Raw genomic sequence first — 27,701 nt, forward strand, 5'->3', positions numbered from 1 at the left:
ATGTTGGTGTGGATGACTGATTGTTCAGGTCTGTATGTGCCCCAGCCTTTTGCCCAAAGTCAGCTGGGATAGGCTCCAGCAACTTCCGCCACCTTCTTCAGGATAAGCGTTGTTGAAAATATTTGCATGTGTTTATGTCCTTAATGGGTTTTTGTAAGATACACTGTCTGCCGTTTGTGATAAGAAACACTAAAATGTGGACTGTAAAGAATTGAACCAAACCATATTCCCCTTTGGAAATTAGGCTGCTCAAGATAATTGTGAATGAGAAATATGTGCTCTTAGGGCCATGACCCTCGTAGCCGATTAGTTTTAAGGGGTGTTCACACGGCAATTTTTACCGCGGTATAGCACCGTGCAAGAGTTACAACAGCAAAGCCTACTCAGGTAACCATTTTTGTCATGAAGTTAGCCTCAGGCTGCTACGTTGTTCACCAGAATTTGTGTGAATAGGAATCAAAATAAAGCACATGCAGGAAGTGCGGTCGGTGTAAAAGGCCGTAATGGAATAACCTGCCACTGAACATTCGGCAAGCCCCCTTGCTGCCCATCTTTAAAGGACAACCGACGCCTTCAGACAAGTTGTGTCCATAATTTGTAAAATCGCTTCAAATGACTTCTACTGAGCGTATTTTACAAATATTCCACCGCATATAGTTATATTTTACGTTTTAAGACTCGCGCTGAATATTCAGGAAGTCTTGTTTTTGAGTTGGTGACGAGTCCTGACGTCAAGGAATGAATGCCCCTGACCGAGAAAGGACACACAGTGCATTTCGCGGTACTTTGTTTGTTCTGAAAACTTCGTGTTGATCCGTGTTGATGGCGAGATTAGAAGGAAAACACATAAATAACGCGATGGTGAATCGTGTGTTGCACCAAGACAACTATTTGATATTCGCTGACAAAAATTCCCAGGAGACAAATCAGCCCATTTCCACTGAGCTTTGTCGCCATCTTTTGCATTTTTTGGATGCTACATTTCTGTCCTGATGCCTCAGAATGACACGGAATAAATTCTTTAATCGATTGCAAACATGTATGCTTTCCTCTTCAGAACTATTTGAATCATATTCATAACTGGATGAGTAACGAGAAAGCATCTTCTCCGAATCGGAAGCAATGGTTTTGATTCTCGAGCAAGGCAAGACGTCTTAGCATGACACCACGAACACGGGGGCGGGACCTTCTGAAACTCGCCATCTCCGAGGTCATTTGAAGTAGTTTTGGGACACTTGAACTCATTTTTATTGGTGTTTTGCATTTGACTAAAAACATCAGCCTGCGTGTTTTGGGTATTTTAGAGGCTATAAAATGTTTTTCAGATGTCAATTAGGAAACAAAAAAATGGTGTCGGTTGTCCTTTAAAACTCTCCTCACTTGTACTCTTTGGCATTTGACTCACTATGATTCAGAGTTGATCTTAGTTTTACTCCCCGGTGCTTTCTACTATCTTTGTGACTGCTTTATGATAATTGTATCATGTTAAGCACTTTGTTTCAGCTTCAGCTGCTGTTAAAGCCCTATATAAATCAATATGTACAGTATGTTTTTTTAAAGTAACATTTTCAGGAAAATAAAAATAAATTGTAACATTACAGAGACGAAAGAAGGTTAAAGGTAAAATTGGCATAAAACCTGACTCCCAAATCTGTCACAGAATGGCAAAGCCAAAAGTTGTCCAAAATTGAGACACAAAGCTAGTGGGGATTGCCAATGTGATAGCTTCCGTTTTGGAGCTAAAAGAAAAAAAAATCCCTCATCCAAGAATGTATTTCCTTTGAGCATGAATTCAAATGAGTGCCACAGCAAGGAGAAGTGTGATATCAATCAATATGTATTGTATTGTATTGTGTTGTATTGTATTGTAATCTGGCTGGTTTGAACAGAGGTGATAAATTTGCCCTGTGAAGTGTAAAATCTCATATGCAATGTTATGGAGATGTGCCCATTGGGCCCCCTTTTGCCCAATTTTAACTATTTTCTCAAGCTTCAAATAAACACTGATCGCAATCTTGATCATTTACAGACACTCCCCACCTTACGAACGAGATACGTTCCGAGCGGTCGTTTCGTAAGGTGAATCTGTTGGTAAGTTGCTTCAGTGCTATATTTTGTTTGAAATGTATGTTTATGTCAAACACTGAATGGAAAAGTATGAAACACAGACAGTCTAATAGTCGTAAAATAAATTCACACCCACTGTAGTACGACAACATATATCCCTGGGTTTTTAGTAAGCCATTACGAAAGCTGCTGGCACGTAATTCAGTAATTATGTGCCAGCAGCCATTTTGTGATGCATGGCGTCCTCTTGGAGCGTCAACTGGGAAGAGGGCTTTCCTCCGCGCCCACATACTCTACTCAGCCAATCATAAGTGGGCGCGGCGGATCGGGGCCTGAACTCGTTGGCAACACATCAGCATATCCGGGCGCTGATTGGTCAGCCTTGGTGTCCGTTGCGAAAACATTCAGCCCTTGAAACCTCTAAAATGTCTGTGTACGTGCGTGTGCATGAAGCACAGTCCGCAGCCAATTGCAAGCGAGCTCGGCCGGGAAAAGGCGCGCAATACAAAATGTAACTTACATCATCTCTGTTCGAACATTTTTCGACATACTGTACCCGCAAAAATGTTTGTATGTTTGTATGGTTCACTGTCTGTTTGTATGTTATTCATAACTTGAATGTCCGTACGTTGGGGAGCGTCTGCGATTTGAATTGGAATTTTTATCAAGTTCAATATGAATGTCATTGAGGGGCAATGGTAAGATATTTTTTCGCGTTAGACGAATCAGGCCAAAGGTGTACAGCATCATTCTAACATTTGGAACCCAAAGGGTCCTATCTGAGCCCAGAAACTATATGGGATTCATTCCGGCCTGCAATGATGGACTGTATTATTCCCTACTAAGTGTTATTAATGGAGGTGCATGGGACGGGAAGGGAAATGCTTTTCCTTTATCTCTTTTGCTGAGCTACAGGAAGTTGCTTCCAGCTGTCATGTCATCGGCCTGGAAGTCAGTTTTCCATTTCAGTCAGGCCTTGCCGCATAGACGAGCACCAAAATAAACAGACTGCACAGAGAGGGAATGAAAGGAAATACTGTTTGGGAGCACAAATGCACACGGCCGCTCAAACTGTACTCGGAATGCCTTTTCTACTGGACTCTACTCAGGCGGCGCGCCAAGCGATGCGATGAGGCGCCGCAGCGAGCACATCTTGCTCGTGTCTCTCCCTTGCTAGGCTCTCTTGAGGTCGACGTCATCGTGAAAGCTCTGTTAACTCCACAGGCAGCAGTGCCATAAGGGGGAGTAATGTGACGAACGCATTCATGACTGACAGTAGCCTTAGGAAAGACTAAAGTGGTACCTAGACTTACAAATTAAATATTTTCCACAATTAAGTTTGTTAATCAATATAGCACACCACCATTTTCAATCTGTGTTTTTAAAACAAGAAAAATAGCATAGCATGATAGATTATGATGAGATGATGATGATAGCGGCTTGGAATTGAAGCGAATTTACGTGGCACAGGAGATGTGAGACAATCTATTTTCGTCACTGGATGCTACACCTTCGTGTTTGCTTTCAACATTTAGCTTGTAGCAGACCTGCACATTCCACGGGTGAAAAGGATGCTTTGATCCTCTCCTCTTTCATCTTGAACTGCTTCATACAACAAAGAGGGTGCAGAAAGTGCTTAAAATTGAAGACTGTATCTTTTGTGTTGTGTCACATTATTTGTTATTTATGTGTGTAAGCTCTCAGTCGTACAGGAGTGGCCCATCCATGAGAAGGTTTCTTCAGCCGTCATCTGTACTTTGAAGGTGTCAGACGTTTCGCTTCTTAACCAAGAGGCTTTGTCAGCGCACTAAACTTTGCTGGTAGTTTTGGCCCCATATATATATATATATATATATATCCCTACTGTCCAGATGTGGCGGTGCCAGACGCTGCTGTGATAGGTCCCTGCTCTCAGGTTGGACTATTCCCTGAGGCTACATTGATTACTTATGGGGTTATGGGGTCTACGGCTGGCTTGATTGCCCCATTTGCTCTGGTATCACCTCATCAGCATAACTAAGCCTATGTGGTCTAAGAAGTCTGTTGTAAGAACGATCCAAATTAAACCTCACCCCACCATGGCGATTTAGTTGAGGGTTTTACTGTTTCATGAAAATAGCTTCTTTTACTCCCCTTTCAAACCATTTATTTTCTTTCGCTAAGATTTCAACCTCACTGTCGTCAAATGTGTGGTTGCTAGCTTTCAGGTGCATATGTACTGTAGATTAAGGCACACCAGTATTATCCCTGCGAAGTTGAGGATTTGTTTAGTCTCCCCAATGTATTGCTCTTTACAATTTTCATTTTTACAATGTATTGAATAAACTACATTACTTTGTTTTTCAAAAGATAGGCTGACAAATGAAAGGTGGCACCGCGAGAGTGGCGGCCTTTCCAGCAACTCCTGTATTTTGTTTTTCTACATCTTTCTTTCCCTTCATCTTCCTTTCATAACTGCGCTGCTGTGAAATTTAATTTTCTCCACAGTGAGACTATTAAAGGCTCATCCAATCCAATATCAGAAAACGAATGTAAACAACTACTGTAGTTTTGTTTGGTACATTTGTGCCATTAAGGGGCGTGGCCTAAAGAATGACAGGACATGTAGTTGGGTTTGCCAGTTTGACTGTGCCTGTGACCTTCTGGGTGTAAATTTTGGCTGACAGCTGCTCTGTGTAAATACTTTCGCATTGTAGTTCTATGTTATACTGTTTGTACTGTTTCATGAATGGCTATGCATTGGCAACTATAACATTTTATTTATTATTATTTTTGTGTGTTGGGCTCTGTGCTGTGTTAACACACACACACACACACACACACACACACAAAATGGTAAAAACAAATTGTTTATGGCACGAAAATGGTTGGACCCAAAGTGATGTACAGTATTTCACGGAGCCTCAAATTCCTCTCTTCCCCAGGCTTAAATAACATTTTACTACATTACTGCTTCACGGTATGCAGGATCACGGGCGTCATTCCGGGGGTGGAAAGGTCGATGAGAACACTTTCTAAGGCCTCCAAGCATTTTGGAGGTCTTCTGCGAGGGGGCCGCCCGTCCGTCCCCGCTAGGGTATTGGTTGTCATTTTAGGTCAGTGCTTCCGATAGTGTTTAGCAGAGGAGGTCTGTGGATTGCCATTTCCAATTTCATCTTTGTCAATCAAAATTTGTGTTGCTTTCCTGTGTAGGACTTTCTGTATACCGCAAGCTGCTGCAGGCCCCGGGACCCAGATGACACCGAGGTGACCGGAGGCGCGTCCTGTCCCTGTGCGGGCCTGACAGGTGTATCTGCATGTAACCGCACATCCTGGCACACTGGGGTATTCTGGGAAAGTACAACAGTGGAAAACGTGCCAGGCTCCGATGAATTTGTCTCCGCTGCAGCCAAAGACATGGCATATCGCGTGCCAGGCACGGAATTCCCAGCTTTGACGCAGGCTGGGATTTGGTCGCGCAGGCCTAATATCAGCTGGCCTTTTCCAGCCTGCACTCTCTCTGCGTGCCAGCAGTTTCTCGCCTTCTGTCTCTCCGGCATTGTCGATGCTACGGAAAGATTTCACAGGCGGATAGCTTTCAACAGATGCCCCGCTGGCATTTAGTATGCAAGCCATTGACATGCATGCACCAACCCCAGCCGCCAATACCGCTGTCAACAAGAGACATCCCGTGAACGGTAAGCACGCAGACAAGTTCCTGGCATGAGACACTGACTTCCAGTCCAGGATGAAAACAAACAGTTACCAAATCCTCACTGTCCAAAGGATATGTTTAATTATAGCAAACTTTGCTGAAACTGACATGAGCATGTTTTTATGGACAACATTTTATTGCTGTTATTAGATTGGAAGTAGGCCTTGTTGGGCCGTTACTGCAGCACAAAACGAGAAATTTAATGAAATGAATGGTGCACATGTCGACCAGCATCCTTGTGGATGTATCGAGAACACTCAGGGCGTGTTGTGAAAAAAAAAAAAAAAAAAAAAAAAAAAATTCTTAACATAAGTCGTGTAGTTTAACATTCAGCATGTTGGTTTTGTGATAACTTGAAGTTAAAGACTTGAATGTAGCACACGTCAATCTCATATGTTGTTGGTTGATGCGTTTAGTTTTCATTGGTTCACTGTTTTATTTGTGTGTGTGGAATTTGGTAATACATTTCGGGGTGATCTTGTAACTTTTGCAAGGGCTTTATTGTCATGTGGAAAAGTCATGATGTATTTATTTATTTATGTCGTTTTTGTAATGCGAGCTAGCATGCTTTATTATAATGATTGAAATCCAATGTCGATGTTTGGCTGCACTAATATAGTTTAGTTTACAGACAATCACTCTAATTCCTGACAGTTGACAACATTTGTGCAACGGAATTGTTATGACCGGTAGGAGTAAAAGTGAGACATTGACAAAAAGGTATACAGTACATATGTCTCATCTCATCTCATCTCATTCTCCGTACCGCTTATTCCTCATTAGGGTCGCGGGGGTTGCTGGAGCCTATCTCAGCTGTCTTCGGGCACGAGGCGGGGGACACCCTGAATTGGTTGCCAACCAATCGCAGGGCACACAAAGACATACAACAGTCACTCTCACACCTAGGGACAATTTGGAGTGGTCAATCTACCTGCCATGCATGTTTTTGGAGTGTGGGAGGAAACCGGAGGACCCGGAGAAAACCCACGCGGGTCCGGGGAGAACATGCAAACTCCACACAGGGAGGCCGGACCGGGACACGAACCGGCGACCTCTACAGTACATATGTGTACAAACATTATACAGCAAATAAAGTGGAATCTGATCAGTGTCTCAATCGCCTCGCTGGATTCTCTCGTAGCCTCGCAATTAAATTCCAATTGAAATTCAAGGAGGTGCCTGAGTAGGCAGTGCTCTCACAAGCCTTTTTTGTGTTTTCTTTTGTCACTTTGTATTGTTGTACGTCATGTGGAACGGATACTGATTGTTCTTCAGCATTTTTGGTCACGACATTCATCAAGGAGGAAACTGTGCTGAGCGGATGCACCTTTTCGGCAGCACGGATATGCCAGCACGATTTTTGATTGGGAGGAATGTCGGCGCCATTAAACTCATCGCTGAACAGCTCTGGGGCGAGTGTGCTTTTTTGCGCCTGTCATGGGAAGCATTTTCACAACCCCGTTTTGTTCAGCGGAAAGGTCAGTGCTGTTGGACAGTCTGCGCCTGGATGGTGTATTGACTTGAGGAGCCCGCGATGAGAAGAAAGAAGCATCGATGCAAATGCAGAACTGTTGCGGCTTGGAATTGAAGGGAATTTACGTGGGACAGGAGAGGTGAGACAATCTTTATTTGTCAGTGGATGCTACAGATTTGTGTTTGCTTTCAACGTTTAGCTTCTAGTAGACGTGCACATTCCACCCTGATCCACTGGTGAAAAGAAGATTTTGATTCGCCCCTTTCACCTAAAACTGTTTCATGCAACAAAAAGGTGCAGAAAGTGTTTAAGATTGAATAACTGTGTCTTTGTGTTGTCATATTATTTTAGTTTGTTTTTTTGTTCTTTTGACTTAAAAATGGCGCCGCGAGAGTGCTTGCCTTTCCAGCAGCTCCTGCATTTTGTTTTATACTTTCTTTCCTTTCCTCTTTCTTCCGTAACTTTGCTGCTGTGAAATGTAAATTTCTCCACTGCGAGATTTATGAAGGCTAATCCAATCCAATTAAAGTGCTCTACAATTAGTCTTCAACAAAAACAACACAACACAGCCGGAATACTAGTAAACAGCTCAACCCAACTGTCATTTTAATGAAAGAAAAAAAAAAGGTGTTTTCAAGAGTAAGCAGAACATCATTTCAAGGATCAGTCTTGACTAGTTTGTGGTCGAAAGAACAAAATGATGCAAGCGGAGGTCAACCTACAAGCAGACGTCCGCCATGCCCGATACCACACTGGCATGGGAGCAGAAGATCAGAGCATCCAAGAAGAGGTTATCCCATCCCAACCATAGTCATGAAATAATTGGTCGTATAATCACACCTGACAACAACTCCCCTGCCCCCCCTCACAAAAAAACAACAACAGTCGATCAATGAAATGCGGTCAAACGTCCATGCCTGGCTCTCATACAACAGAAGGGCTTCAGTTTCATCTGAAATAAACATTGGAATCGCCATTCTGATGCAATGCAGAGGTATTAACATCACCATTGAAATACGACTTTGACTAGGTCGGTTTCCAGCATTTTAAACCATTTTTCCAAAAATCATTTTTATTTTTACGTCATTTAATCCTAAATACACAGTGTAGCACAGGATCGCTTTGCAGCTCGGACATCCAAACGTGTCCTACGTGTCCTGTCATGCTGAGTTCAGTCTCTCCTCTCCGGCGTTTTTTTTTTCTTTCCACACTCTCTTGTCCTTAAGAATGCAGTGGTCATTCCAAGACGATTTTTGTTCCATTCTTCTTTGGATAAAAACCAGGATGCGAATACACCGAGGTGCAAGCTGTTCAAAAATGCTGTAATATGAATGAAAAATGTAAGAAAGATGGTTTAAAAAAATAAACTAAAAATAAAGCGCAAGAGGTCTGCTGGGTTTGAGAGTTCACCCTCATTGGTCAAACTAGACCAGATGCTGTCAATGTCTGCAGGCTTTTCAAAAAGTGAGACGGAGCAAGGACAAGAGTGAAGGACAAGGGGCAGCGGAGGCTCCCCCAAACCGCTCTGGAGCGCTCCTAAGTAGTGTGGGAAGGTGCCTCTTGAAGTCCATCAGGTTTCCTAGCTACACTTACACGACTTGACCACCATGTTGGACAGCTGCTCCACTTTAGGCGAGCGGCCCACGTAGTAGAGGATGGTGAGGGGCTCCAGGTCTTGGGGGACACAGCAGGGTGAGGCAGACGCCTCTGGGTTTAAGGTGTTGTAGAGGCTCAGCAGCTTTAAATGGAGAAAATGGGGAAAGAGGACAGAAAAACAATGTCATTCCATTTTCTTACAGTAAATATGGATGGGTTATCTTTGTGTTGAATCCCAGAAAATATTTGGTGTGAGCAACAGAATTATAAATATAATCCTATTTTTATTTGTGTTTCCACTACTGTCCATTTGAAAACAATGCCGTTTTTTTTAAAGGAAATTGAATTGTATTCATTTTTTTCCTCCAATTCATTCAATAAATGACAGTAATCAAAAGATGAATTGGCTTTTTAAATACAGTACCGTATTTTCCAGTGTATAAGCAGTGTTTGGAATAACGTCTGCCCTTTTACGTTGGGCGTACAACTTTCAAAACCTCTCTGCCCGGGTGGCCGACAACTTCTTCAAGAAAAAAAAACAAAAACTTTTTTTTTCAAATCAAACGTTTGTTTTATTCAATAAAGCAAACGCTACAAGCAAACCGCTACATGCCACATGGACTCCTCTTTCTAAGCGCCTTTCAAAACTTTCAAGTACACTTTACAGTCACGTATAGTCCGAAGCACGAAACAGGCTTCTGATTGGCTGCCGTGCCGAGAATGCAAATTGCCAAACGTTCGTTTTACTGAACAGTGTACTTGAAAGTTTTGAAAGCCGCTTAGAAAGAGGAGTTCACGTGGCTTTGATCAGATAACGCAACGCAAACATTGCATTGTGCACTGTGGCGACAAACGGAACGCCAGGGATATTTACCATAAATTAAGCAATGGAGTACTTGTGGTAGGTACTTCTTTAATTAAAAAAATCATTTTTACTTCGCAACAATGTTTTTTTTTTTCAATTAGTCGTCTTATTGTGTTCAAGTTGTGAGAAATGGGCCAGGCAACTTTATAGCCGGACAGACAACTTTTCAGAGTTATCTGCCCGGGTGTCCTCTAACCTTTTGTTATTTCAGACTCTGGTATAAGGCACACCCAAAAGCCCTGATTTTCTTCAAAAGATGACCCTGCTTCTGTCGTACATTATTCGTTTTCATCGGTTCCAAGAGTCTTCTTGACGTTTGGATGGATGAAAAGGACTAAAAGCTAGCCAGCTATTTGCTATCTTTTTGCTAGTTATTAGCTGGCTAGCATGCGATATTGCTGTCTAGCATTCTCGCTATCTATCTGAATATCTATTAGCTATATAGCTGCCCATCTTTCTAGCTAGCTGCTATTAGCTATATATTAGCTATCTAGCTAGCTGTCTATATATTTGAGTAACTTCCGGGGTGAGTGAACGCTGGCCCGTGTGGCTGCCGCTATTCAGCCACAAAAAAACTTATCCTGTCACTGTAAAGTGACCTTGAGAGTTTTGAAAGGCGCTTATAAATGAAATGTATTATTATCTCATCTCATTTTCCGTACAGCTTATTCCTCATTAGGGTCGCGGGGTTGCTGGAGCCTATCTCAGTTGTCTTCAGGCATGAGGCGGGGGACACCCTGAATTGGTTGCCAGCCAATCGCAGGGCACACAAAGACATACAACAGTCACTCTCACACTCACGCCTAGGGACAATTTGGAGTGGTCAATCTGCCTGCCATGCATGTTTTTTGAGTGTGGGAGGAAACCGGAGGACCCGGAGAAAACCCACGCGGGTCCGGGGAGAACATGCAAACTCCACACAGGGAGGCCGGACCGGGAAGCGAACCGGCCACCTCTGCACTGTGAAGCCGGTGTGCTAACCACTCGACTACCGGGCCGCCCATGTATTATTATTATTATTATTATTATTATTATTATTATTATTAATGTAAAGTATTTTTAATTTCCAGTTTCAAAATTCCCAACCCATTGTTCCATTTTTACATGAATATTTCAAAGAAAAAATGGCACACAAATAGCGTATTTTCCACTGTATACGGCACACCCAAAAGCCTAAATTTGTTTTAAAAGATTACCCTGCGCCTTATACGCAGGTGCGCCTTATATGTGAATTAATATTGAGCCACAACAGGTCTCCCAACCTACTGGCAGCACCCACAACTCCATTTTCCCCTGTAAAAGAAGTAGTATATAACTCCAGGCTCTAATGTAGCGCCTTATAATGTGGTGTGCCTTATATTTGGAGAATTTTGATATATTATATTAGGAAAACATTTATTTCATTCATTGAAGGTGCGCCTTATAGTCCATTGCACCTTATATATGGAAAAAGTTGGAAAATTCACCATTCATTGGGGGTGCGCCTTATACTCCAGTGCGGCGAATACACCAGAAAATACTACCATATGCATGATAAATGTAGTTCAGTTCAATTTCGGCCATTTGATGATTTTATTGAAAGTGAAATGGCCATTGATATCGCCCTGAGGTCGCGGGTCTCTTTTTCTCACCGTGCTGTGTGTGGTGTCAGCGCTGCGTAGGTAAGGACAAGGACCGGAGCAAAAATTGGCGTAGTAACCCTCGGGCTGATGTATCCACCTCCAGCCCAAGTCCTGGCGGAAATTAATATAAAGTGGTCGCACACAGCAGTTCTCCTCGTAATTGCTGCAGACAAGAAAGTGTAGAGGAGAGTAGCACATTGAAAAACAAGACCATGTAACTCAACTATTTCCTCCCTGTGGCCTTTCTGCCACAGATGAGAAAAGTTCCCAAATTCCTCTCTTAGGTGTGCCCTTATTTTCCCTTCCCAGTGAGCCCAGGTGTCGTTGTCGGCCCGAAAGAGGATATGGGAGGCGAGGAGATGCTTGGCATGTGAGTGGCGAGCATTTTCTAGTCGCTGCAGGGACAGATCCCGACTTGTATCATGTCATCGCGTCTCTGTGATTAACACGCGAGGTCTTCCAACCTGCCACCCCGCATGTTGGCTCGCCGCTCATAAAAACATCCATCGCGATAGCGCAAACGTAGCTTATCATATACGGGTGACAGTGAGGTGAATAATGGCTCAAAATGATGTCATCGTTTGCTTTGTCCACTGGAGCGTACACCGACTCGGTCACTGTTGCGGTGTCTTTCTAGACTCCAAAAACAGATTGTAACAAAGGGCAAGAATGTGTTGCATCACTTATTCAAATATTTCAATAACACCATTTTAAGTCCAACATACTTTTATTTCCTGATACAATGAACTCAAGAATGACTCCATTTTGTGTCTTTTAGCCGTACGTTACGCAAGCTAGCAAAATACTGCAGTCAGCTTTGTGATCGGTTGTACGACAGACCTGAAGCGTGTCAGTCAACTCGCGCCTGGTTGTATATTTAGGCCCTCTGAGTTTTTTTTTTTACCTCATAACAATGCTAACTGTAGTAATTCTAACCTCACGACTATAGTAGCTAGGTTAGTGAGCCTGACACACAATTCCAGATTATATCGCCTCCATAGGAAGGCAACTCCAGTTCCGTCCTTTCATGCTTAAACTCATTCACTGCCATTCCCGTATGTATTTAGAATTGAAAATATGACGTGGAGCGCCATTCCCCAATTTGTTCGGGTTTTGGTTTTTCTTGCGGGGACTGGCGATAAAGCGCTGGTCAAACCTCTGGCAATGTTTTTCTCCTTCCTTGAGGGGGCAGCATTTCCCTTTTTTTCAATGTTAGCGCTTTTTCCAGCTTCAGCTGTTGTTAAAGCGCAATGTAACCCAATATTTATCTATTGCATTATATTTTGGATAGCTGCCCTCATTTCAAGCTCATATAACTCTAGACCCATATAATTTAGGAATTAACTCTTTTTTTGTGATGAAAGAAGCGAGTTTAAGGTTTCTTCCGCTGGATTGAATGTTAATGTGGTCCTAATACTCAATATTCCGTGAGTCTTGGAATTTGAGTGAAAATGACAAAAACCCTGCCACTGGACTGGACACATTTTTGCACATTGTCTGGCAGGGAATGAGTTAACATGATAAGTTGTCCACTGCAGTAACTGTTGTCCCAGAAAGGGTCGAAGTGTGGGATGATTTTTAATGTATGCCTTTGGTTGGACGTGACTTTTATTTAAAAAAAAAATCAATTTTGACCGGCATATGTTAGAAACATTAATAATTGGGGTGTAACGGTGAGTTCCCACATGGAACACATTATGTGAGGCCATTCCTCAAGAGAAAAGGTCAGCGCCAAGTATATGAAGTTTTGTGGCTATTTTTTATGCAATTGTGATATGTCATTTTAGCCTCTTAATTTTTGTACACACACTTGACTGATGTGGAAGGCACTTGGAACACGTAAGCGTGTGTTGTTCAGTTAAACAATGCGGTTTGCATACAGTCATGTTTTCAAAGGCAAATTTTGATCAAAACCTCTTTTACCTCTGTTTTTAACTCATTCACTGCCATTCCTGAATTTATTCGGGAATTGAAACGTGTGACGTGGAGCGCCATTCCCGAATTTGTGGGGTTTTTGTTTTTTTCTTACAAGGGCTGATAAAGTGTTAGTCAGACCTCTGACAATGTTTTTTCCCTTCCACAATGTGCCATCTTTTGCCTTTTATCCATGTTACCGCTTTGTTACAGCTTCAGCTGTTGTTAAAGCGCTATATCAACTAATATGTATGTATCGTATTGTATTTTGCCGCCTCCATTTCAAGATCAGATAACTCCAGAACCATTAATTTAGGAATTAACTCATTTTTCTGATGAAAGAAGAAAGTAAGGTTTCTTACGCTGATTTTAATGATTACATAGACCTAAAACTATGTAGTTGTATTTTGTGTGGTCCTGCAATTTGAGTGAAAATGACAAACACCCTGGCACTGGAGTGGACACATTTTTGCACGTCTGGCAGTGAATGAGTTAAAGTAGGTTCCAGGTTGATGACAAAAGGAAAATGCAGGTCCGGCCTTGCCAAGAATTTTAATCTGGGGGAGGGAAATTTTCGCACCTTCCCCAATAATCCGAACGGAAATTAATCAGACGACCTCGTGCAGCTTTATATGCCACCGAAATTACAAATTGACCCTCATATAGCAAAGCAATTTATTGTCGTGATCAAACATGGCTTACTTGAAGCAGTAATTGGTGTCAAGCGCTCTCTTGCGCCTGCGGGATGAAGAATGCACGTCCAGCCTGTGCGGGGGCAGCATCATGAGTATGAGATGTGGGTACAGCTGCTCCCTTTGTTTCTTGGTGCGGCTCAGGTCGTCAAAGTCTGGCTCCGTACCTGCAGGGAAGAACGAGGCAGTCACTCCAAAGAAAGGGAAAAAAAGTGCCCTAGCCACAACTAACCGCGCTCATAATCAACTGTCAGCTTTTACTGGCGGGTTATGTCCAGACCAGGCTTTACTTTTCAGCCTTTTTCAATAGCAATTGCTCTCCGACTTCCTTCTTCCCACCGTCTGCTCGTCCGCTCTCGTCCTGATGGCTAAAGCAGCACATATCTCAAGAGAGATTTTGCTGGTGGATATGTTGGCCCTGCTTTAATTAGGGCCAAACGTCTGAACGCCATGGCAGCACATTCCTTGTGGCCAAGCCCATTCCGGAGCGTTCCCAGGACCCGAGGTCCGGGGGCCCCTTTATACTAAGTGAGATACCAGATCGATGTCATTCTCATACTCTCGGTCTGCCTTCTTTGGAGGAGGGAGAGCCATTATCTTTATCAAAGACACCGTAATGAGGAGTATTCAGTCATTCATTCATGAACTTCAGAGCACTGGAGAAAGTTTCTTTTGTATGTGTGTGTGTGTAATTTCGTTTTCAATCCACTGCCCTTTGTTAAGGCGGCATATGGAACCGATTTACTTCTGCGTGACAACAGCTCAGACTCGCCACTGAGGGCCTTTTAGTTCCATTCGCACCAAAACTACAGACAAATGGCAAGAGTCCTTTAACAACAAATTATTTTGCTCATCACCAGTAGATCGAGTAAGTCGACAAACGTTAAATATTTTGACAGATCTAACCATGTGCTATGCTATCTCACCTTGGTTGTTACAACAAACTGGGTGTATTTTCTTTCACTTTTGCAGTAATAATTCTCTATAACAACTGAGGAACCGAACTTGGGATAAAGTTCTGTGCATGAAGTACAATTTTTTAAAAAAGTTTTAAGCAGATCTTGGGCTAGTCACAAACCCATCACAGGGAACATATAGTTGTTGCTTGTTAACATGCATGTTAACATGCATGTTATGGGGATGGAAAAGAAGGTACACTTGGAAAAACACCTTGGAATAATAGCGCAGAGGAGACAGACATGCTAACTGTTCGACAACCTTTGCACTCTAAAACATTTTGTTTTTTATGTTATTTGTCATTGTTCATTTGGAATTTATGTAAAAAAAAAATGTTAAAAACTAACAAAGAATGTATGCATATTTTTAATCTCAGTCTTTTTCTCTTGCGATTTGCAAGGTGGTGGAGGTGGTGGAAGAGAAAATAGCAGGTAGGAGGGAGGAGCAGGGTGTATTTGACAAATTATATTAAATAAAGTCAGCAGGAACAAAATTGCAAACAACAAAGTCATCAGAACAGAAAGTCCAAAGTAGCAAACAAAACCAGGAGTAAAATCTGACAAGATGAAACAAACTTGACAGGAGGAAACAAACTATGACCCGACACTGAATGATCGTGCTGGAAGTCGATTTAACTGGCACTGATTAAAATGACCAACACCTGTGCAGCTGCAGGTGGGGCCCAACAGTGTCACCCGTTGGTGGCAAACCGAAACATTACATTTTCTCTATGTTTTTTTTTATAAAAGATGAGTAAACTAAGATAATATTTTTTAACAGGTTGATTCAGTAATTTGAGGACATTTTAAGTATGGTTCGATATTCAATCAATATTGTACATAAATGCTTTGAGCGCAGGACTACTTTCCCCACCTTTGTTGTAAAATATATATGGGGAGTTAATTAATTCAATCACTCCCATTCTCAAATTTATTTGGGAATCGAAAATACTGTATGACATTGAGCCCCATTCCCGAATTTGTTCGGGTTTTGGTTTTTCTTGCGGAGGGGGTGCCGATAAAGTACTGGTCAGACCTCTGACAATGTTTATCCTGCCCACGAAGGGGCATCATTTGCCTTTTGTTCAGCCTCCCCCCACTTTCAATGTAGATAACTCTACAACCAAGTAAGCTCGAAATAAACTGTTTTTTCTGATGACAGAAGAGAGTTGAAGGTTTCTTACGCTGCATTAAATGTTTATGTAGTCCTAAACCTCAATATTCTGTGGGTCCTGGAATTTGAGTGAAATGACAAAACCCCTTGCACTGGAGTGGATACATTTTTGCACATCATCTGTTTCGATATTCAATATTGCCATCTTGCCACAGCAAGGTTTTTTTCTGCTTGTTTGTAATGTAGATAATATAAAAATATTTTTTTTATCTTGTCTTGTCAGTACGTCAAGCCTTTTTACGTGGCGAAAGGAAAAAAATAATAAAATCTACAGCAAATATGCTAAACACTGGTAACTTTTTTCCATCAACTGTAGTAAAAAAAAGTAGTTTATCCTTTTGGTGTTTTTTATTTTTATTGGTCAGCATATGAGGGGATTTTATGTTGAAAAGAGTGCTCAGTGTATTGTTAGTGTTTGCCTTGAAGTCCCATAAAGGAGATACATTATGAAAAAATTACCTTTTTTAATGTTTTTTAACTCGTTAAGTCTCCAGATTGTCTGCCCGCCAATCAACTGTGTCATGCAATGTGGTATCGGCCAGTCATAGGAGTAAGCCGCCTCCTGCCCAAAGTCATCTGGCATTGGCTTTGGCTGACCCACAATCTTAATAATGTGGGTGAGCGGTACACAATATCGATTGGATGGACGCATTTGCTGTCGTGCTAGACCTTGAATCCTCCAACCAACCCCAAAATGTTTACCTTTGAACTTGACCTCGAGCACCTCGTTGGCGTTCTCAATAATGTCCCCGTTGGGCTTGAAGGTGTGACATGGGCAGTGCACGCTGATCTCCAACCCAAGATTTGTTTCTGAGGGAAAGGAAACAGAAGTTGGACATTTGGTATATTTGCACCGCTGTAGAAATTGGCGGCAATGTATTTTGCACTAGAGACATAGCAGTGCGTAAATTTATGTCTGTATATTTTAGTAATTTATTCTTATGGTGGCTAGATAAAGGCAGTCTGTCTCAATGAGTTGTATGCTCAGGAATTGCAGTGTTTACATACCATTGTTCCATGCAAATGAAAAGTCCCAAGGGCTAAAATCCCACAGATTTCTTTGCAGTGTTGTCATTATGTGATTTTTGTGTTAATGTAATTAAGGTTCCCCTCAGACCCCCCCCCCCCTACCCCCCCAGTCCCAAACACACACTCACGTCTGTACATGAGCCACTCCCTCACTGTCTCCGTAACGTCAAAAGAGACCCATTCGGGCATCCCCTTAGTCAGAACGTTCTTGCCCCCAATGTAGCGCTGCTTGGCTTTGGGGTCATCTTTCTGGAGGATCTGCAAAGAATGGATAAAAATGTAACCCAGATGCATCCCCGTAAAATATGTGCACTCACAGAAACGGAGGCGTTTGTCTGAACCAGACTCTGTGGGACACTTTAGATCAGTGGTTCTTGATATTGTTGGAGGCACCGAACCCCACCAGTTTCATATGCTCATTCACCGAACCTTTCTACCAATGACTATGCCTACTAACTGCAGACTAGACTGAGGGGTGGACCTCTGTGGCGGAGGATCCACCGAACCCCTGAGACCGACTCACCGAACCCCTAGGGTCTGATCGAACCCAGGTTAAGAACCACTGCCTTAGACCAAGGGTGTCAAAGTTGTTTTTTGCCGCGGGCCACATTGTAGTTACGGTTTCCTCTCAGGGGAAGCCAGTAGAATGCTTATTTTCAGATTTGAAAATGAGTTATTCATTAATTTGTTGTGCGTTGCATATGCAATATGTGGAGGGGATATTACATATAGAGTGCACAAATGAATGATTTTTCAAATTTATAAACATACGATAATTTGAAATTTGGGTTTGGACTTTAGCAAGCGCCATGGAATTTTGCAACTTTGATTCGCTTTCGCCGGCCGAATAAATCGATGTGTCGGGCCAGATTTGGGCCCCGTGCCTTGACTTTGACACCTGTGCCTTAGACCAAATGGGTGCTCTTTATGGAGAAAAGTGACTGCTTGTGTTGATATCCTCATTTTACAAGTTCATCGCTCTTGCCAATCGGACCCTGGTTAGCCTACGACGGTAGTTATCCCTGCACCGCACCTGTCTGCTCTTGATCGAGAGGCAAAATAATTAGACGGAATTGGATTCGCCACCTGCAAAGACCCAGGTCCAATGACTGTAAATTTCTCCTATTGATTGGCGTTTGCACAAAACCATCAAGTTTTTCATTTTCTTTGTTCATTTCACCTTCGAAGTCATTAGCAGGAGCGACTCGGTCCCTGGAAACAATCCCTGAAAGGTCCCTGAAAATTGTCAGAATTTAATGTCCCTTCCTGTGGGAGCGCGGGTCCTGCCAGTATCAGATTTCTGCCAACCAGCTCTGGCGTGACGAGTGTGTGGGCGAAGGAGTGACAAGCTCCATTTACTCCACTGATGGGTGACCCTGCCTCTATCTCCTCGCGGGCCCCTGGAAACAATCTGCTGGCCTGACAGTCTGCATTCAGAGCTAGCCAGATGCTACCTCAGAGGCAGGATTCAGTTTGGAGGCGCTTGTCTCCCTGGCAGGAAACGTCGGAACCCGATCATTATTTCTAGTCTCTCATGGGAGATTAATGAGGAAAATCTTTGACACTTGACAAACATGCCCCAAAAACACATGTACAGTGGACCAATTTATCGCCGGGTGAACATTCCAGATCTATGATAAAGTGAGACCATACTTAAAAAAAATGTTTTGGGGACGTTTTAACCGCTCCCACATTAAACAAACAGTTTATGTTGACTTTGAACCGTTTCAGGGACAGCGATCTCTACAGTGGACAGCTAAATGTTGTTTTCGCTCATATGAATGAATCTTAATGTCACAGTTGTGCATCATTCACTACAGGAGCCCCTTACGTATGTTGTCATCCACCGCCATAATATTTTTTTTTGGGGGGGGCAAGTCAAAAACTAATAAAATCACTTCAGAAAAAAAGCATAACATTATTTGTGCATGAAAGGGTTAAATGAGACAGGATGGCAGGAAAGCACGACTTTTGCCTGAATTATACCCCTCCGAGTCCCTGATGGTGAAGATCAGGGGTCGGGAACCTTTTTGACTAAGAGAGCCATAAAAGTAAAATATTTAGAAATGTTTTTCAGTGAGAGCCACACACGCGCGCGCACACACACACACACACACACATGCAAACACGCACGCAAACACGCACGCAAACACGCACGCAAACACGCACACACGCGCAGCCACTTTTGAACAAAATGTCAGAATGTATTATTTAAAATAACTTTGTGATAGTTCTCATCGTTAACATGAATGGTATTTCGTTCCTCGTGATTGGTAAATATACAGCCAAACGATCGGAATGAAAGTCAATTTGCCGAGTCCATAGGTGAAGTTACTGCTAGCTAGCCTACACATGGCTCATAAGCTTCCACACTTGCTATCTGCAATCTACTTCTCGCAGAAGTATATTGATGCAAACGTTAACATGGGGCTTGTTAAAATGTCACCGACATTCGACTGTTTCATCGATGGTATTGTTTCATTGCAAATTAGAATCAGAACATTTTCTCTCCTCAAAGGCGAATGCTCCGGTGCATTCAAGCTGAAGTGTACTCGTTGGGCTCATTTAATGGGGTGTTTACCTGTTTCAAGATGATGGCCAGTATCATCCAATCAAAATTGCGCTCTCCGCCAACCTAAGTCAGTGTCATCCAATCAAAATTGCACTTTCCGCCAACTGCAGCCCCAACAGGAAATGAACGGCGGAACAGGAACAGAGAAAGGGCGAGCGAGAGGATGAGAGAACCAGAGAGAGGCAGAGAGAGAGAGAGAGAGAGAGAGAGAGAGAGAGAGAGAGAGAGAGAGAGAGAGAGAGAGAGAGAGAGAGAGAGAGAGAGAGAGAGAGAGAGAGAGAGAGAGAGAGAGAGAGAGAGAGAGAGAGAGAGAGAGAGAGAGTTGACACACCTGGTAGAGCTCGATCCGTTGCTCATTTTTCTTGGCGCTACTGTTGGGGATCCGCCGGGCTCGAAACTCGGCCCGGAACAAGTTGGTGGAGTTCTTCTCCATGGTGGAGACGTTGAAGCGGAACACTTTCGAGGTGATTCCCTTTGGGCAGTAGGGGAGGTCATCTGCAGGTAAAATGGAAACGGATGACTCAATGGTAGCTTTTTTTAACGTGGGAGTCCAAAGAATGAGTGTTGCTCTTGGCAGAATTTGCTGAAACATAAATTCACTTCTTACCTCATTGCGTATATTATTATTAAAAGCTATTTTCCACAGATATTGTAACAGGGATGAACATGTTTATGTTGTGATAATTTATATGATTTATAGGAAAGACGTTTTTTTTGTACTATTATTTTATTGTCTCACTTCCTTCCCTTCAGCAAGGCCCTAACTAACATTGTTGGGTTGAATCCTGGATCTCTCACAAGGTTTTTGAGATTTTTGAATGATATTGTGCATGCATTGTAATTTATAGCCATTAGGTTTCAGGAATAATTTTCCCCCTGTTATTGATCCTAACCATTACTTCATAAATATTATGAAACTAGATGACATATTTTCACATTGTGACATGAGATTGGCTGGCAACCATTTCAGGGTGTACCCCACCCCCAGCCCAATGACAGCTGGAATAGGTTCCGAAACGGCCACCAACCTTGTGAGGATAAGCGGAGTAGAAAATGGATGGATGGATGGATGGATGGATGGTCACTTATTAGAATGAAAAGCTAATGGGCTCAAGAAAAAAGGGCAGCTTCAGAGACAGTGAAACAAACATAACAAAACACAAAAAAACAGAAAAGTTTAGTTTAACCTCTGATTAAAAAGGAAAGTAACAAATTATTAACCAGTGTAATTCATGAAACACTGCCACACACCCTTCCGAACGCAGATAGAAAAGGACCATAGCGAAAAAGGCCTCTGGGGTCTGCAGGCTCGGGTCAATGAGTGGAGCTCAGAGTTCAAAGAAAACACGGTGAAGCAGAAGTATAACTTGTCATGCACCGCACCGCCGCGTGCACATTTGATCAAATAGGACGGCGACATTTAGTGGGATATAAATGGCTGCATTGTACTTGCACCTGAAAAGCTTCCTGTTGCACCGGAGGCTCGCCCTTCATTTCACGATATCAATGTGTAGCTTATTATTTTAACGAGCCAGGCACATGCGGCGTGGAGCTAAACAAGCACATAGCAAACATTTTACGAGCCAAATGGAAACAGTAATTCACAGTCGAGCTCTGGCTAATTTATTACCAGCGGCTTCGACTCTATTAGAGGCTTTGTGAGGCTATCGCACCCTCAGCTGATTCCCACCTTCAGCTTTTGTCATACAATGGAAACTCATAAATGCAGCTGTGTATCTGTGTCATCACGTAAACATCTCCAATTACTTCATCTGACCCACAATCCTCCATCAATGCCCTCTCAGCCATTATCTGATATTTCCAAAAACGTTATCCTATTTATAGTTGGCCTATTCAGCAATTGTCCCAGTCAATCTATCTGCCCAGTGTTTCCAAGCCATCTACAAGGAAGAAACCTCAGTAGTCCTTTGCTCTACTTACTCATTGCCCCAGCAGCCCCGCTCGAACCCCCGCCGAAGGTGGAAAGCCCCCCTTTTTGAAAGCAGATTTGAAATTCTAATCAAGACTTTGGTTTCCTTTTGGATGACCTCATTTTCCCCATTGCAACAGTTTTAGGTGGATTTCACATTATGGCTTATTTTTGCCAAGGGTCTGAAAGGTAATATGTTCCATGTTGGCAAACAGAGAGGATAGCTTACATAATTAAAGTGAAGTATATTTACTAATTTTACGACGACTCGTACGGTGAGACAAACTTGTGAAGCAAACTATGTGAAGTAACTATCAAATATCAGCCATTTTTACAATAGAACCTCTAATGTTGAGAGGGTATTTTTTTTACAATTCAGAGTTCAAACAACACGATCAGGGGAAACAATGCACTAACAAAAATGAAGTGTTGAATGTGAGACATCAGCAAATCATTTGGGACTTTGGTTCATTGAAATCCTTAAAATCACAATCCAACATGTTTAGCTTTTTCTTTATGTGACGATGACATGGAAGAATGCTAGCGATAGCAAAGAGGAAACGTAGAACCACAAATGAAATATATGGCTCGGTGTAATATCAATTAAATGACAATTCTGACCACAAATTAAGGTTACCAAGCAGCTTTTAACACAACTTTGTTACAGCTTCAGCTGTAACATACATATTGATATAAACTACATATTGATATAAATCAATATGTATTTTATTGTGTGTATTGTACAAGTGCATCCGAATTCTATTCCCGCAATTCCAATAAAAGACCACCGTGTGCCAGTATTTTACTGTAAAATTCCTTCCCAATTTCCAGACCATTATACATGGTGTTCCAAAAGTCACATTATGATTATTTTTTCTATTTTTTTCTGAGGTATTGTTCAGTCAGACGTGATGACATTAGCATTTGACAACTCAGCTTTGCGGTTTTTGGAAGCATATTACATTGCCAATGATTCACCAATACTGGAGAAGTAGTTTGCAAAATTGCTACCTGGCAAGATATTTTTCTGTCCCCCGACTGCAATTCAGCATCAGTTTAAGAAGCTTTACGGCCATCACACTACTCCAGTGTGTTGAACAATTAATACTATCCATGAACTCAGTACTTTGTAATTTTCATTCCGAAATGGAAAACTTGTTTTAAAATTAAGTCCACCAGGTACATGGTGTGGATTGCGATCAAGTCTGTAGCCTGCTTTTGTGTTTAAATATTGATTCACTGACCAATTCTCATATTTAAATGTAATTTAGTGTTGTTTCTCAAATTTAGTGAGATATGAAGATGACCTTTGGCACAGACTTATGCTGATCCTCCTCCAGTCTTTGGTCCTACTTCAGATTGAGAAAAAAAATGGGGCGGGGGCAAGGAGGAATCTCCTCTCTTTTCCCCCTGTCGCCTGGAGGTTTGTCTGTGATGTCACTCTCTCCAGAGCTTTGCAAGAGTAAACAAAGGAAAGAGGAAGCACGAGGCTGCAGGTGCACGCCAGCTGCTGAAGTGCCTTGACCTCATAAAAAAACAGTGCAGATGTCATTATCCACTCTGTTACACAACCTCCAGTTGTAAAAATCAAATGTACTTGCATTAAGATGCTGTAAAAAATTAAAAATAAGTTGATTGTACAGGCAAGGTCCTTTTTTTTTGGGGGGGGGGGACTGCAAAAATGTGGCCTCCTCCAATCTGGATCCATCTGTGTATTACTTTTAAATCTGTTGCTTATAAATCGCTTATAAATTTGACATTGGTAGTTCACATCTAGGGGAAAAAAGCTGCATGAGGAATAAGAAAAAAGGTTCTGTTTAACTTTTTAACAGGGCGTGAAAATCTTGACTATGGTCCCACATACTCCCATCTTCCAAAACGAGCAAATGTAAAAGCCAATATATCCAGTGGGAATGAAAATGAACTGAACTATCAAGATGACAGACGATATGTTCTAAACATGCCCAAACATGCCCTGCTTTCTTTTAAATTATATCATGTAAAAAAGAGGAGATAATTACTCCTTAATATATGTTGGCAAAGTTTGGCCTTTTTTATGTCGCATGGAGATGCTGTTAAAGGAGTGCCAGCAGCAAGTCGAGCGCTTGTCTTGTATTCTCACATTCAGTACGTGAAGCGGCCATTAGCAGTTGCGCTGTGTTTGTTTTGGGAGAAGTGCTTGTATTTCTCACCAGTGGCAAAACCTGTGAGCTGCGCAGTTGCAACGTCAGGTTCGCTTTGTGGCACCTGATAAATTGATTTGATCCATGACTCAAACGCTCGGATGCTCTTCTCAGTGTCGCAGATGACAATAAACACCTGTTGATTCGCAATGAATTGGGGTGATGGCAACTCTAACTTAAAAAAAAAAAACAACTAAACGAGCCTCCATCTGGAGGAATATATAGCAGATTTCTATGTTGGGAACAATAAATGTATATATCCAGGAAATGCCATTTTGAATTGAATTGAATAGAAACATCGGGATGGCTTCAGCCGCTTAATACTACAAGGAGAATGTGTTAACATTAGTGAGAAAGTTTTAAAGTAGGATGAAAAATATTAGGAAATTGGCAGCATGAAAATGGAAATGAGGTATTGGAGTTGGCAATGGATAGTAGGAGCGAACTGCTTGAGAAACCCCCCGCAACCACCCCCACTTTTAGGAATGTGTCAGAATTAGGCTGGAGTTCCCATGGCTTTGGTGTGAGGTATGTATGAGGAATGGTGCTCATTTCAATTAAACTGTTTACTTTTGTCTCCCCTTTGCATGTGCGTAAAAACTGCGCACAAACAAATGACAACATTTGCAGAGATACATTTGTTGAGCCCAGAATTATTCACATGGTGGCCACATTCTTATTTGGTGAATGAATCCTTTCTGGCTTCAAATGGCAAAAAAAAGTATGAACTTATGTCATTGACAATAATGAACGTTTTTTTTTAAAACATCTGGAAAATTAAACTACCCTCAGCTCTAGATCCAAATGTGAAATTCACTTCCTCCTCTGAATCCAGACTTATTAAAATAGGTCGAGTAGTTCTGAACATATATCCTTCTTAAGGTTGCGGGGAGAAGAAGCTGTAAACTGCAAGGAGGGTTGGGGGGCATGAAATGAGCACTACAATTCTATAAATCCCTGACTAGTTTGGGTATTTCAGATTTTAAAGGACTCCTAATTGAATATAAACCCAGTAGGGTAGTTGGATCCATTCGAGGAGTTCAGGTTTTAAAACAAACATGGTGAATAGGCATTTAGTTGTTATGGTGAATACAATGGAATATGTAGCCAATAAAAGGACAGTCAATCCGAAATATTTTAGAATAGTTTGCTTTTATATACAATGTTTATTTTTTGTCCCCTCTATTCCTTCTCTCAAGGCTAGTATACATTTTTAAAATAATCCTATTGCCTTCTTAGAATTTCAGAAAGCTACTTTTCATTTCTTTAATTTATTTTTAAAATGTCTTTAAATCTCGCCTTGTGTTTTAAATGAGCTAGATGGCACGTGTCAAAGTCAAGGCCCGGGGGCCAAATCCGGCCCACTTTATGTGGCCCATGGGGGCAAATCGTATGTGTCAATTTACATAATCCTTGCTGAAATCTGGACCTAAATGTCAATTTGTCATGGGGAATAAATAACGGCAGACTTTTCATCTGCCCGCCAAAAGAAGCCGTAACCCTGACGCAGCAAAACTTTGGTTGACGCCCCTTCTCTATAGGTTAGTTAAAGATGCCAGTCACAGGCTAAATATTGATGTATACAACCATTCACACTTTGCATTGATGGCATCACTGAATGGTCGCTGAACACACTCTCTGCATTGAAGTCAGGCGACCACACTATGACACCGTCATGTGAAGTACCTGTACGTGTGAATTTTTAGATACAGATATCCGATATTTTTATACAAATGAATATCTCACCTTTTGGCCATGTCCATGGTGAACGTGCCATGATTGCAATGACCATATTGTTCTGATGTATCATGTAGCCGTATTCTTAACGTTCAGTAATACAGTAAAAAAATATCCCTCAGACTTGGTAACCCTACAATGGGACATTGTGAGCACCCGTATATTTCGAGTATGTACTTGTTGAGAAGGTCCTGCAAATTAGCTGGCAACCATTGCTGGGTATACCACGCCTCTTGCCTCACGTAACACGATAGGAAATTGATGTTTTGTACATTTAGGACCGTACTAAATTTTTGAGTGTGTAGTAGCTTCTTATGTGGTGTCACGTTTCAGTTTGCGACCAACGGGTGGCACTGTCGAGCCCCGCCTGCAGCTGCACAAGGGTTGGTTATTTTAATCAGTGGCAGTTAAAATGACTCCCGACATGCCAATTCAATGTTGGGTCATTGTTTCATCCTGTCAGGATTGTTTCGTCTTGTCTTGTTTGCTTTGTTTTTAGTCATGTTTTAGTCGTGGTTTTGTTTGCTACTTTGGACCTTTTTGTTCTGATGACTTTGTTGTTTGATGTTTTGTTCCTGCTTATTTTATTTAATACAATTTGTCATATAGACTCTGCTCCTCCCTCTGCCTGCATTTTTGGGGTCCACCACCACCTCTACTTTCCAAATGTGACATGCGGCTTATTCTATTTTTTATTTATTTATTTTTTTTGCCATGCTAGCTAGATATCCATATTTTTCTTTAATCCAACTGACTTTGGGCAAGAGGGATAGCAGACCCTGTAATCAGCGCTTTTCAACTACTGGTACATGAAACATAAGCAGGTACTGAGACATTTCTTGACAGACAGGTTGAATGAAATAGCATTTCATTCTTCTGCCTGTCAAGATATGTTGCTGATATAGATCAATTCTATTTTGGGGGAAAAAAAAACAAGAACGTTCATACTAATTAAGTCTAATTGATTTCTATGATTACTTTAGAGTAGAGTCATCAAAGAACCCCAGATGTACTTTCTTTGAAATGTAGGAGGAAGCTCGAGTACCTGGAGAAAACCCACGGAAACATGGGCAGAACATGCAAACTTCAGCCAGAAGAAATGGAGAACAGATTCAAACCCATGGCTGGCAACTGTGAAACCAACATGCTAAAAGTGATACAAATAATAGCCAAATACTATATTGTGGGAAATACCCAATTTTAATTTGCTCCATAACTCTATTTCAACACATCTTGCAATAAATGGCAGTTAACCTAGAAGCAGAATTAAGTCTTGTTACAATTTTGTAGCGCCAAATCGGTTCAGTCATTGGGTTTGTGGGGAGAAAAAAAAACGTAAATTTCTAAGGTAAAAACTGAATCATTCTGAACTAACATCAAAAGTTAGTTTATTCCCATGGCTTTGTACAGTGCGTGACTGGTTCGGTGTTTACTGACACTGAGTCTCTAACCTTTTGTAGAGGCAATGAATAGATAGAAATACGTTCAAACCTACTGTTTTCAGGTGGCACGTTGATCATGTTGAACTTGTAAATCTCTTTAGCGTAGTACTCGGTCTCCGTATTATCCTGTCCGCAGCTTTGCTGCCGGTCTCTCCCCAGCTCCTCGATGAGCTCCCGGGTGCTGTTGTAGAGGGCCAGCACCTGGAACGGCACCTGGCTGGGACCCGTGGTCTGAGGCGGACTTGTCAATCGGAGTTTACTGAGGATCTGTCCGCGCACCGCTTCTACTCTCTTCTTCTTGATGTGGTCAATGTCCACGGTGGTGCAAGTGGAGAGCGACAACACCATTGTCACGCAACTGGAGAGCAGGAGCAACAGGAGCCCTTTGCCCAAATTCATAGTTCACGCTCACTCTGCTCACAGCCGCCGAGTTAAAAAGAACGAAACAACCACGCTGAGTGCAAAATCCCTTTCCTCTTTTCATTCACGTTGTGAGTGAGTTCCGTTCCTCAGGGAGTCCCATGATCTCGTCCGCTATGTCATCTTTGCAAAGTGCGCCTTTGCCAAAGTGCAAATCCGTACCATAGTGCCAGAGAATCTCAAAAAATCACCAAAACTACGTGTCGTGCTCTTCATTCCCACTCGGGCATCGCACACAGTGCACCGCGGGCCACTTTCTCCATTGCACGTCGCTCTGTCCTTCCACTTGTGTGAGCAGGGGATGCTGGCAGGGAACCGAAAGCTCTCCGACACA

The 27,701-nt window shown here is 42.1% G+C and overlaps 2 protein-coding genes across 7 annotated transcripts in view; one reads left to right on the plus strand and one right to left on the minus strand.

Annotated features, from left to right (window-relative positions):
* Nucleotides 1-8,440, plus strand: part of ttll5 (tubulin tyrosine ligase-like family, member 5) — a 71,077-nt gene extending 62,637 nt beyond the window's left edge. For 3 of the 6 annotated variants that reach the window (XM_089003660.1, XM_089003663.1, XM_089003661.1), the window contains exons 31-32: nucleotides 4,992-5,162; nucleotides 5,260-8,440. In XM_089003660.1, coding sequence (XP_088859786.1) covers nucleotides 4,992-5,162; nucleotides 5,260-5,306 — 218 coding nt within the window. In that variant the 3' untranslated portion in view covers nucleotides 5,307-8,440. Of the gene's footprint in view, nucleotides 1-4,991; nucleotides 5,163-5,259 lie in introns of those variants that run through there. The other 3 variants (XM_089003665.1, XM_089003666.1, XM_089003668.1) reach the window with 2 other exon arrangements.
* Nucleotides 7,811-27,701, minus strand: tgfb3 (transforming growth factor, beta 3). The gene is made up of 7 exons (XM_089003677.1): nucleotides 27,001-27,701; nucleotides 19,987-20,150; nucleotides 17,212-17,341; nucleotides 16,757-16,864; nucleotides 13,935-14,091; nucleotides 11,328-11,481; nucleotides 7,811-8,973 (listed from the first exon to the last, which is right to left on the minus strand). Exons 1-7 carry the CDS (start codon nucleotides 27,344-27,346, stop codon nucleotides 8,815-8,817), a joined length of 1,218 nt encoding a protein of 405 aa, XP_088859803.1. The 5' UTR covers nucleotides 27,347-27,701; the 3' UTR covers nucleotides 7,811-8,814.

The sequence above is a fragment of the Hippocampus bargibanti genome, linkage group LG09 (assembly GCF_051943395.1).
Source record: "Hippocampus bargibanti isolate YZ-2025 linkage group LG09, ASM5194339v1, whole genome shotgun sequence".
NCBI lineage: Eukaryota > Metazoa > Chordata > Actinopteri > Syngnathiformes > Syngnathidae > Hippocampus > Hippocampus bargibanti.